The sequence below is a fragment of the Rhinolophus ferrumequinum genome, chromosome 15 (genome assembly GCF_004115265.2).
Source record: "Rhinolophus ferrumequinum isolate MPI-CBG mRhiFer1 chromosome 15, mRhiFer1_v1.p, whole genome shotgun sequence".
Taxonomy (NCBI): Eukaryota; Metazoa; Chordata; class Mammalia; order Chiroptera; family Rhinolophidae; genus Rhinolophus; species Rhinolophus ferrumequinum.
In genome coordinates, this window is record NC_046298.1 from 22,267,503 (window position 1) to 22,279,985 (window position 12,483).

A 12,483-nucleotide genomic window follows, 5' to 3' on the forward strand; every position below is an offset into this window, starting at 1 on the left:
CCTAGTTGAGTGGAAAAGCCACAATTTATCAAACCATCAATAGCTACAAAGCAAACTTATAACAAGAACAAAATAATATAGCACAAATGAAATTCAGAACCTTAGGCTAGGATAAAGTAAGTTATCTATAATAGGTTTTGCCTATGATGGAAACAATTCTGAGAATGTTCACCTTTTTAGTAAAATCACTGTATACTGTCATACTTCTGCTTGGGTTTTTATCTTTCTGAAGAGTTCTGACCACCAATTTTTTTTTTTCTTTCTTTCCCCCAGTTGAGGACTCCATTAGAGCCCTTGGAATTGTACATTTTTATAAAGTGAAAGCATGCTATTATAGAAGGGAAACATGTACCTTCGGTTCTGCTGGAGGCAAACAAGAGCTAGAGAACAAAATGGGACCCCCAAGTTTTCTACACAAGTCACAGCAAAATCACAGCCTTGGAGAGAAAGGACCTGTGAGATGACTAAGAACCAAAAGGTTCTCAGAAGAGTCTGCTGAGGCAACTTTTCAGCTCAAATAAAACTCAAAAGGATGACATCTACCCACAATTAGCACAAGTATGGGCACTTCAATGACTATCTCTGACGAAACATCTGCCTGACCATCAGTACAGCTCATCAGGGATTTAGATTCATACCTTTCAGGTTTGGAACAACCTGTGAATTTAAGCAGTTTATTGTCAGTCACCTTGTCTTCTCTCATCCTCCCATATTAGTCTCCTGGATTCAAAGAAACTAATAGGAAGCTGACAGACAAACGGAGTCTAGGAAATATAGTTTGTAGGATTTAGACCCATAGATCTGATAGTAAATAGACAAATGATCATTGATCGGGAGTACTTAAGAGGCAAACACACAGCTTCCTATTAGCAACAGAAAAATGGTTCTGGAGGCAGTGAGAAGTTCAGCTGGCTAGGCCCACACAACCACAGTTGTACATCTGCTCTCCACTTACCTTCACTGGCCCTAAATAAGGAACAGCTAATACCCTAATGTGGGCCCTACATGGATGCCTTCATCTGGGCCTTTCTCTTAAGTGAAGGGCAGGCAGAAGACATGAAACTGATCTGAGGATAACTCAATGGCCTCAAGAGCAGGCCTTCTCATTCCATTACTGCTTTAAGTCAGTGGGACTCCTAAAGTGGCTGATTTACTCTAAGGGAGTACCTGGCAGAACCTGTCCGAGTTCTGAGAAGCAAGGAGGCAGGCTCTGTAAATAAACTTGGGGCCATCATCCTCACTGTAGTAACAAGAGCTGTTAGTCTGTGAGGGGTATACCAGCACCACTGAACGGTAGGGAAAACTGTCCTTTCTTCTCTACCCATCTGCTCCCAAACAATTCATAGGAGGTCCCATGAGGGGATCCAAACACTTACCAGGCCGGTAGGTCACAAGACAGTGTCGGGTGGTACTCTCTGTCTGAAAGTCTATGTAGCCCCCTGGCTCCATGGGAAGCACATGAGGCCAATGAGAAAAGCCCATTTTTAGCTCCCAGAAGGAAGCATTCTCCAAGGTTCCAGCCAACACTCCGCCATATGGAAATGCAGTCGAGGCAGCTCTGGGTATGTATGAGAGAGACACCAGCGGGCATCTGAAGGGAAAGAAAGGATACTATACCTCCCGTTCTAATACTTGACTGCTCCAGACCCCATTACCAGGATGCCTCAAGCATTCTTTCCGACCTCTATAGGAGAGGTTAAAAACCTTCTGTGAGTCTCTATCCTCTGACATCTGATAAAAACTACCAGCCCCCTCTATAGAAATAAAAGGGCATACATATAATATTCTTCATCCAATTTCAGATGAAACACCACATGCTCTAAAAGCAATGAAAAAAATGGACTAAGAAATTAAATAGTACAAGATCACAATGACAAGAAAGCTTGATTGGTGTGAGCTTCTGGAAATGGGGTTAGCCACATGCATAAGAAAAGTCAGGAAGGAAATGCACCTTACACATTGAATAAAATAAAGCTTCTAAGCTGTAGTTGACAGACACCTCAATTAAAATATAGCTTAGAGCAAATACATTTTAATTCAGGAACAGGACTGCTTCTTTAGATATTTTCTAAATCTCTTTCTGCAAATATATGACCAGGACTATCCAAGAATTGTCTCAGAAATATTAGCCTACAGATTATGTTCCTATTTATTTGTTTCTACTGAAGTCACCAAAGCAATCACTGCCTGCTTTATTTCATTTCCCTGTCACAATAAATCTAACCAAAGCAAACCAAAACAAAAATGAACAGTATATACCAATATTCTTTCCTTGCTATTTGCTGTATTTTATTGTCTATTCTATGTAGGTCCCTCTACATCAATGGCAATTACCTTGTTTGCTTAAAGTTCACATTTGTAGAAGTTTACATCAACCACCTTCAGGCCCATGGAGCACATGACTGAAGCATGATTCTACCCCACCCAAATGAAAAGAAAATCCCAAAGTGCTGAACTGGGGTTTCCGTAAATAATTATTATGGTAGTGATATCTTTATATTTACATCCTGCTGCCCCCCTTTTAATATATATTCGAATTAGAAATGGAAATTCTCTCTCAAGACACTTTTCATTTTGGCCCAGGTCACAGACCCCACTCTCCCTTTGAGAACTTTATGCCTCTGGAGAGTAGTATGCCCAAATGGTACTCAATACATTCTGAAGGGCCACACTAGTGCTGGTGGCCACTCACCCTCAGAACTTGGGCTGACTTCACAAACCTCCCAACTCTATAACTAGATTATAAATGATAAGTCATAGTAATACAGTATCTTTAGACCAAACTGGTTTAGCTGTGGATTAGGGAAGTTTTTAAATATCTTTTTATAGGGCTATCCTTTACTGTTCTTTACCTGTGTGTTAGATATATGGCTATGCTAGTCTATGCTAACCATATTTGACAGGTGAAGCTCACAACAGGCCAAAAAAAAACCAGGACCAAGATCACACATCTCATACATAGTAGAGCTGGGTTCTGAACACAGATTTGACTTCATTTTGCCATGTTGGGTGATGAGTGACTCTGTGAACCAGGGCTTTCTACCATGTGAAATATCACGAACACAAAATCTAAGGATCTTACTGATTATGAAGAGAGAATAGATCAGTGGACTCAGAGACTGCCCTCGGTGAGGAATTCTGACCAACTGTGAAACACTCTTGAGAGTATTAATACAATGGTCCAAGAGAAGGACGTTACCTACAGGAAAAAAGTTGAGTGGCTCCCTACCTGGCTTTCTGAGGTGCTAACTCCTGGACATGAGAACTTGTATTTCGAAGGTCATATACCAGAACTGAACCATTGACCAATCCAGCATACATGTAATTGGTTTCATCAAGACACCAGCAGCAGCTCCAGACAGCACGTCCAGCATTATAAGTCTGGACCACAGTATTTGTTTCCAGACTGTAGAATTACAAGAGACTTTTACAATTATGCATTAAGAAAATCAAATATATAACAAAGGTAAAGACTGTCATTTCAATGATGACTTTTTAAGAACACACCGATATACCCAAACTATTTGGATTTCCAAATTTCATCTAGGGACTGCCCAGATAACTCCTTTCAATTCCAAAATTTTTTTTTTTTTTTTTGGGGGGGACACGGTTTTTTCTCCTGAGCTGTAAGGAAGTAAAAGAATAAGCTAAAGGGACATAGCCACAGTACTATACATTCCCACACCCTACCTCCATTACCTTCTCCATAATTACCTATTACACAGGTAATCGTGTTTAGTGTTACAAATATAAGGAAAATAAAAATAAATTATCATCCAAATATCCAAAGGTAGTCATTAACAACACTTTGGTATTTAACTTTTCCCCTCTATTTTTTCAAACACTATGAGAAAAAAAGTCATAGCATATACATACATATAAAACATAATGGTACCTTGAGTTTTGGGGCAAAATTAAGCTGAAACATTCTTGAAAAGGCAAAAGACTTATAAGGCCTGATAGTACTATCATGATGTCCCTCAGATTTAGCTACAGAAATTAAACAGGAAGCCAACGATCAGATATCTCATCGGAACTACTTTCTAAAAGATAAGGTATAGAGCCCTCTCAGATTTGTTCACAGCGCTCAGAGCACGTGAAAGATAAAATGTGGTAATCGAGGGTTACTGATGAGAGAAGTCATTATGGCACCCAAAATGCATGAGTTCCTGGTGAGCACTTTTATTAGGCAGAATGATCCAGGTAACACACCAGGAACAAGCAGTCTTAAGCTGGTATGGTGACTCCATGGTGTAACATATATAATTTTAAAGAAACGGGATACTAAACCTACTGTTTTTAACCTGCTGTGTCCACTTTTAAAAGCAATGCATTTTAAACTCAATGAACCTAGATCTCAAAAGACAATGCCTTAGACAAAAAAAAAAAAAAAGAAAAAAGGAAAAAATAAAACAGCTAAAGCTATCGTCACACAGATACGAATTTCCATGCTATTCAACACTATAAACAGCCCAGGTGCGCCATTTCTTCCCCAGAGCACTCACCTGGTCAGTTTAATAGTGTTGTCTAGGGAAGCAGAGAGAAGTAAGCCTCTGGACCGAATGCTGAAAGCCAGTCCGCGGATCTGTTTGCTATGCATAGGAATGTACTGACTGCTTTTCATGTCGGCAGTACTCAACATCTTAACACCAAAGCCTGCCAAAGATAAGAGAGAGTGAGATAGGTCACTGAAAGTCAACTTAGGGCAAAGCAGACTACCTTTCCAACTAGCTCCTTTGTTCACCTATCTTGACATGTAAGTCCCTGGGAAAAAGCTAGTTAAATATACTTTTTATCATAAATTTAACCCCTGGGGTTAAATTTATGATAAAAAGTATATTCTACTTCAAATATCCATCAACAGGTAAATGACAAGCTATTGTATGTACATACAATGAAATATTACCCAGCAATAATACAGAATAAACTGATATACACAAGAATATGGATGAATCTCAAAAAAACTTATGCTGAATGAAGCCAGACAAAAAAAAGGGTAATACTGTTTATGATTCAAATTTACAGAATGAAGTCAACAGACAGTAAAGACATGTTTGCAACACCCTGAAGTATCTGCATGAATAGGAAACCGACTAGGAAAGGTGATTTGGTGGGCTGTCGACAGTGTTCACCCACTAGTGAGTCCTGCATTTTCCAAAAGAGAGAAGGAAAATAAAAGGAGTCCAATAACAAACATGAAAGCTGAGGCTCTGGACTATTTACCTGGAAGGAAAGAGGCCTGAGGAGAAGGCTGTGACACCACCAAGCAGCTCAGAGCATCACAGTATGTCATGATTCGGCAGTTTCCACTCTGAGACACTGTGAAGGTCTTCTGGAAGTGATACTTGTGCTGGCTCTGGCTGGAGGGCAGGCCCTTCAGGAAACGTATGTGGGAGCTCCTGGCTTTCTGTAAAATCTGATCCCGATGCTGCAGAATAAGTTTTTGCAAGTCCTAAAACGAAAAAGATTTTGTAAAAGTAAAACTTTTTCATGTTTTATTCCCCTATGCACAACTCCTTGATCTAATACAAAGAGATTTGTTACCCATTATATGAAAATGTTAACATGAATCCTAGAGAATTGCTGCAGTTTTCAGTGTTTCAACAAGCAAATGAAATGAGAGCATAGAATCATAAAACAGTAGGCTAGAAAAATCATTAATGGTCATTTTGTTTAAAACCCTCATTTTATTGGTAGATTCAGGGAGATGAAATGACTTAAACAAGTTTTGAATTATCAGGTTTATGTTTTAAAAATACAGATTGTGGTAGTATTCATAAAGCATGCAAGCTTTGGACAAATGTCCTAGTCAGAAAGGTTCATAAATCCTGAAAAATTTGATAAATCCTGTCTGTATCTGAGATGAACCTAAGTAATATTTAGATTCCTTTTCAATTCCTATCCCAAGCTCTTTGGATTAGAAAGGGTAAACTTACCTGGACACGACTATGAAGCTTAGTGCATTCATCAGTGAGGAGTTGAAGTTGGAGCCGGCACTGTGCTGATTCTAACTCAGCCTGCTTCCTCAGCGTCTGCTCCTTTAGTAAGGAACTAGATGGGGAAAGCCAGCAACAGGTGGAGATTAGGAAGGCTACAGAAGACTTCCCATCAAGATGGCATAGTAAGTTCATGCTATGATACACACTTTGCTGTAAATATGTCATGATAGTGAATAAAATATAACAAGAGAAAAATCTCTCAAGTCCAGAAACAATGCAGAAATGTAAAATGCAGAGCTAAACTTATAAGCCTACCAGGTTTTGTTGTTAAAAAAGGCAGTGAAAGCCAGGAGTTTAGCTCCTTAAGATATGGGGACTAAAAATGCAAAGTGAGAGATCAGAGCCAAGCTCCGTGCTTGAGGTAGGGACAAATTATAAAAGAGTAAAATGACATGTTAAAAGACTAGGATTATCTGTTGGATTAAAAACTATCAGTTGATGGGAGGCCGGATGGCTTATTTGGTTAGAGTGCATGCTCTTAACAACAAGGTTGCCGGTTCAATTCCCACATGGGATGGTGGGCTGTGACCCCTGCACCTAAGATTGAAAACGGCAACAGAACTTGGAGCTGATGGGTCCTGGAAAAAAAAACACTCTTCCCCAATAAAGTTCTGGAAACACACACTGTTCCCCTTCCCCAATAAAATCTTAAAAAACAAACAAACAAAAAAACATCCCACTATCAGTTGTTCATCAAATACTCAAGCAATACTACAAAACAAGCTGAAGTTAAAAAGATAGAAGTATATACCAAGAAAATACTAACAAAAGACCAATTAGAATTAAAAAGTATGAATAAGCATAAAGAGGAACAATGCATACAGGATAAGCATTCACCAAAAATAAAAGTAATAGGGGCCGGCCCGGTGGCTCAGGCTATTAGAGCTCTATGCTCCTAACTACGAAGGCTGCCGGTTCGATTCCCACACAGGCCAGTGGGCTCTCAACCACAAGGTTGCCAGTTCAACTCCTCGAGTCCCACAAGGGATGGTGGGCTCCGCCCCCTGCAACTAAGATTGAACACGGCACCTTGAGCTGAGCTGCCTCCCGGATTGCTCAGTTGGTTGGGGGGCAGGCTCTCAACCACAAGGTTGCCAGTTCAATTCCTCGACTCGCGCAAGGGATGGTGGGCTGCACCCCCGGCACTAGCAATGGCAACTGGACCTGGAGCTGAGCTGCGCCCTCCACAACTAAGACTGAAAAGACAACAACTTGAAGCTGAATGGCACCCTCCACAACTAAGATTGAAAGGACAACTTGACTTGGAAAAAAGTCCTGGAAGTACAACACTGTTCCCCAATAAAGTCCTGTTCCCCTTCCCCAATAAAATCTTTTAAAAAAATATAAAAAAAAAGATGAAAATTGGGAAGGAAGGGATAAAACTGCCCTATTTATCTCAGGGAAAATTCAAGAGAACGCAAACTATTAGAGTTCAGCAAGGTGCTAGAATCAAGATCAAGAAAATGAGATGAATTACATTTCCCATACACCAGGTAATTGCTTAGTAAATGTAACAGAAAAAAATTCATTCACAACAGCAATTCTAACAATAGCAACCTAGGAATAAAATTACAAGTCATGTAAGAACTTTATGAAGTAAAGTAAACTCACAAAAGACACAAGGAAACAGTGAGTAACTGGAAGGGTATTAATAATATTCATGGCTGGAAAGACTCAAAGTCATGAAGATGGCATCTCAAGTTACTCTAAAAATTTAATGCAATTTCAGTCAGGATCTCAAAGGGTTTTTCATGGAACTTAGCAAACTAATTTTAAAATTAATATGGAAGAGCAAAGTGCCAAGAAGAGCAAAGTCAATTTTAAAGAACAAGGTAGGAGGACATATTATAAAGCTACAATAAATTGTAACCTGGAGTACTGGAGCCAAGAATGAACAACCAGATCATGGAACAAAAGAGTAGTCCATTCACATACAGAAACTTTATTTAGGATAGAGGTAGCAATAAAAATTTATACAGAAAGAACATACTGTTTAATAATTATGCTGTCAGAAGTGGTTATCCACAAAACTAGATTTTAGATGGATTAAAACCCTGTGTGTAAAAAGCAAAACTTTTAAAGACCTTTAGAAGAAGATAATGTCTTTATGACCTTGAAACAGTGGGGACAAAAAACACAAGAGATTGACAAATGATTGCGTTAAAATTAAAAACTTGCTTTCAACAAAAGATTCCATAAACAAGTTAGAGACAAGCTAGACTAGGGGAGGATTATTTGCAATGTACACAACCAACAAAGAATTAGTATAAAGAAAACAGAACTATAATCAGTGAGAAACAATGTTTTGCTCAACATAAATGAGCAAAAGATATGAACACAATTCATAGAAGAGTATGTTCAACCTCACTACTAATTGAGGAAATGCAAATTAAGTAAATACTACTTCACCCCATGAGACTGGCAAAAATTAAGTCTGATAATATAAAGTGGGCGAGGGTATGAAAAAAATGAGAAATACTTTACACTGTTGCTGGTGGAAGTATAGACTGGGAATAGCTTCTTAGAAGGGCAATTTGACAATATCTAGTAAAGTGGAAATTACATGTAACTTATGATAAAGCAATTCCATTTCTAGACCTAAACAAATCTCCCTGCAGCATGGCTTATGTAGTATCAACAAAACCTGGAAACCACTTTACTACATGGTCCACCCATACAAAATACATATAGATGAATTCTAATTAGAGAACTAGTATACAGAAATTGAATAGAGTTACATATATAAACTAGGACATGTGCCCCAAACATGTATTAAAGCAAAAAATCAAGCTACAGAAGGAAAATTATAATCAATAACATTTATATAGTGTAAAAACTTCCTAAATCATACCATGTAAGATTTACATATAGATCCTCTGAGTAGAGATGGCATTAAGGAGAATTTAGTTCATAAGTAAGCTTCTATTGTATCTATGATTTCTTTTTTAAGGCCAAAACATATGGCAAAATGTTAAGATCTGATAAAATTAAGTACAGGGGCATTCATTTTATTAGTTTCTGTATTTATTGGCATTTTGAAAATTTTCACATTTTCTAAAGAGGCTAGGGAGCACACTGATTATAGTAATCAGCAAAATTTTAAATATAATCATCCATTAACAGCCCCGCTTATAGATTTTTGCTTTTTCAATAAAATTTCCTCCTCCACACAACTGCCATTTTAAAATGCTATAAATAAATATTTATTGGAGCAAATGAGAAAAAGAACATTAAAATCATCTGTAATCCCACTCCTCAGTGACTATCTGTAGTCTTTTTTTCCAGTTCACAAAAATATAATCCCTAATAATGTACTTTCCCATGACAACTTCATGTGCACTTCAGTATCAGTATTATTTTACATCAGTTTTATTCAATATCAGTTTTATCAGTACTATGTGCACTTCAATACCAGTTTTAACAAATGTGTAGTTTCATCATATAGATATGCCAGAGTTTACTCAACCAATTAACTCTCTTGGCTTGGATTATTAACAATGCTAAATGAAAAGGTTCATTTGCACACGTCCTTAATTTTTCTTCAGAATAAATGCTTGAAGTAGAATTACATTTAAAGGCTGTTGATGCATACTTCAAGGCTTCTCTAAATGCTGTGCCTGTATACTTTCTTACCAGAAGTGTGTTAGAGAATCCACGCCCCTGCACTGTCTCATTGGTGGGTATTTTTATTCTTTAATGTTCTTAAAACATATTTTAATTAATATTAGCAATTGTTCTTGGGCTTCCAAAATCCTGATAATTTCTTACATTGCACTACATGTGCAAACCTTCATTTATGTGTCTTCTGTGTGGAGTGCTGTTGCGAAGGGTTGAGGAATAGGAACACCATAAGCAAAAATGGCAACATAGAATGTGCCAGAACCTTTTTTTTTGTAGTATCACTAAGCCTAACCTAGCGAAGAGGAGACTAAGATTTGGAGAGTGTTTCAGATGGCCATGAATTGGCTAAAAAGAGTTAAGACAGGAATCTCAGATTCAGCGTTCATGGTATTTAGCTGCAGAGGCAGGCAGTAAATGTAATCCCTAGGTAAGAATCTGGACAGGCTACAAAAACTCCAGGGTATCTTTCTGCTTGGGTCTGCTGCCCAGGCCAGGTGTGAAGTATCACAGTAGGGATGTAGGTTTCACTATGGCTTTTGATTTCGGGAAAGCTTAAGACACCATGGTCTTGATCTCCCAGGTCAGGTTACCAAAGGCTTAACTCTTACAGCTGATTGCCACTCCATGGGAACGCCCAAGTGCTCCTGCAGAAGAAACAGCTGCTCCATTCCTTCTGAACCTACCTGTTTCAATCAGCACACAACACACTCAGGCTCTGAAAGCAGAGGCTTACAAGAGGTGACAGAAGAAACAAGTGGCAGAGTTTACCTGTTGCTGTTTTTTTATGTCTCTTGGCAACACTGGTTAGTACTCCTTAGACGACAAGGGTAGAAACTTTAAACTGGCAAATTAAAATTGAAAACCAATGTACTGACTTTTGTAACTGAGAAATCTACTGGAGTCTAACATCAGGCATAGCCGAATCGAAGTTCAGGAATCTGTCTTCCGCCACTTCCCAGCTGTTTTCCTGTGCATCGACTTCATTTTTTAGGCAGGCTCCCCCTATCCTATGGTTGAGAAGGCACTTGGGAGCTCAGGGAATGTATTTTTTTGGAAGGGCTTGAAAAAGAATATAAAGAATATATAGTCCAAGGGCCTACATTCATTGAGCTAGCTGAAATCACAATTACTTGTTATCCTGGATCCTCATTTTTAATGCTGTGTGGAGAGTAAACAATGCAAACCTCCTTCTGAAGATGAGCAGATGTTTATTATAAGTCACAATGTGAGACAGATTGCCAGTGATCCCTAAGGATCCCCAGTCAAAGCCCAAGTAAAGCTTCAGAATCACACTAAGAGTGACTCATACCTCCTTTTGTAGACGTGCCTACAAGGAACCAAAAGGGAACATTCCAGCTAGGCAGACTCTTTCTACCTACCTTTTCATGTGCTCATGTTCACTAGTGTCCAAAGCTCTCAGGGTTCGGGCATAAAGGACAACAATGTCACTGTGCTTGGCTTTCTTGTTGCACTAAAGAGCCCAATAGGACACAATTAGTATGGTTCTAGGAAACCTCCTGACTTAACATGTTAACTGTGCATAAGTTGTCCCCACCTATGGTTCTTACCTGAGGACATTTTCGTGCCTGTCCTTTGAGCCACTTAGAAATGCACTTATACCCAAAGAGGTGCCCACAGCGTAATGCTGAGAGCCGGTGATCCCCAGCATTGGTCCACTGTTCTAAACATATTGTGCAAGTATCCCCTTCTTCCTCATCTGTAGAAGCTGAAGGTAGAAGAGAGCTAGACTTCTGGGAAGACTGCTGGATGGACCAGAACACATTCAAAGAGAAAATGCAAAATAAGTCTTGAAGAGGATGTACAACTATCAAATTAACAAAACCACACAAAAATACAAACCCAATTGAAAATACTATAGAAAAACTGCAACATGTATGAATCATTTGTCATTCTTCATAGAATGCAATCTGGTCAAATGTAATACAAGTTATAAAAATATTAATACCCTTTGACCTTAAGAAACTCTTGGATTTTTTTTTTTAAATCAAATGATGAAAAGGACCTATCTTTACAAAGCTAAAACAAAAAAAACAAACAAAAAAAACCCCACAGAACCTAGTAGTTATCTAGATAACCAACAACACGGAACAGGTTTGTTATACATCCAAAATTAGGTTCATAATCATCTCAAGCACCTATAAAATACTTGGCTCATGTGAATCAAACAAAAATACCAGGAAAACAAAGGATATAAACAGTTTACAAAAAAATACAAATGGTCAATGAAATGTTCATTTATAATTCAAGAAATGAAAATTAACGTAAGATACCCTTTTTTTCACGTATTAGGTGGTATAAATTGGGATGTCTGATGACACCAAGCACTGTAGAGGGTAGGGGAGAAATGGGCACTTACATATTGTTGCTGCAAGTAGAAAGTGGCAAAAATTTTCCAGAGGGCAATTTGGCATTACCTAGCAAAACTAAAAATACATAATATATCTTTCCGTTGACACAGCAATTTCTCTGCAAGGAATATATACGATGAATATAGTCACAAATATTTGCCAAGAAACTTATATAAGGATACTCAGTACAGCAGGATTTGTATCAGGAAAAAAAGAAAGAACAAGGGAACGACCATAGTGTAATGCAGGGACTCAGCTCCGGCTCCCCACACAAGAACGCAGGACATGGTGAGGCCAAAAAGGAACACCCACGGAGCCATAGATTGGGGAGTCATACCACTATATTCTCGCTGGTGGAGACACAAAAGCAAACATCCGCCAGTACCCTAATGATGGGCCTTCCTGCACCCCAGTCTCGCTGGCAGCCAGGCAAAACACAGGAAGTAGGATCAACACGATCCACAATCCACTTGCTAACCGCACTTGCTAGCCAC

At 38.7% G+C, this 12,483-nt stretch overlaps 1 protein-coding gene across 4 annotated transcripts in view; it reads right to left on the reverse strand.

The window, feature by feature from the left end:
- Positions 1–12,483, reverse strand: part of RFWD3 (ring finger and WD repeat domain 3) — a 38,697-nt gene that overhangs the window by 5,199 nt on the left and 21,015 nt on the right. For 2 of the 4 annotated variants that reach the window (XM_033127557.1, XM_033127556.1), the window contains exons 5-11: positions 11,189–11,380; positions 11,000–11,091; positions 5,937–6,051; positions 5,224–5,452; positions 4,506–4,656; positions 3,230–3,406; positions 1,377–1,591 (exon numbers count right to left, since the gene is read on the reverse strand). In XM_033127557.1, coding sequence (XP_032983448.1) covers positions 1,377–1,591; positions 3,230–3,406; positions 4,506–4,656; positions 5,224–5,452; positions 5,937–6,051; positions 11,000–11,091; positions 11,189–11,380 — 1,171 coding nt within the window. Of the gene's footprint in view, positions 1–1,376; positions 1,592–3,229; positions 3,407–4,505; positions 4,657–5,223; positions 5,453–5,936; positions 6,052–10,999; positions 11,092–11,188; positions 11,384–12,483 lie in introns of all 4 variants that reach the window. The other 2 variants (XM_033127555.1, XM_033127554.1) reach the window with 1 other exon arrangement.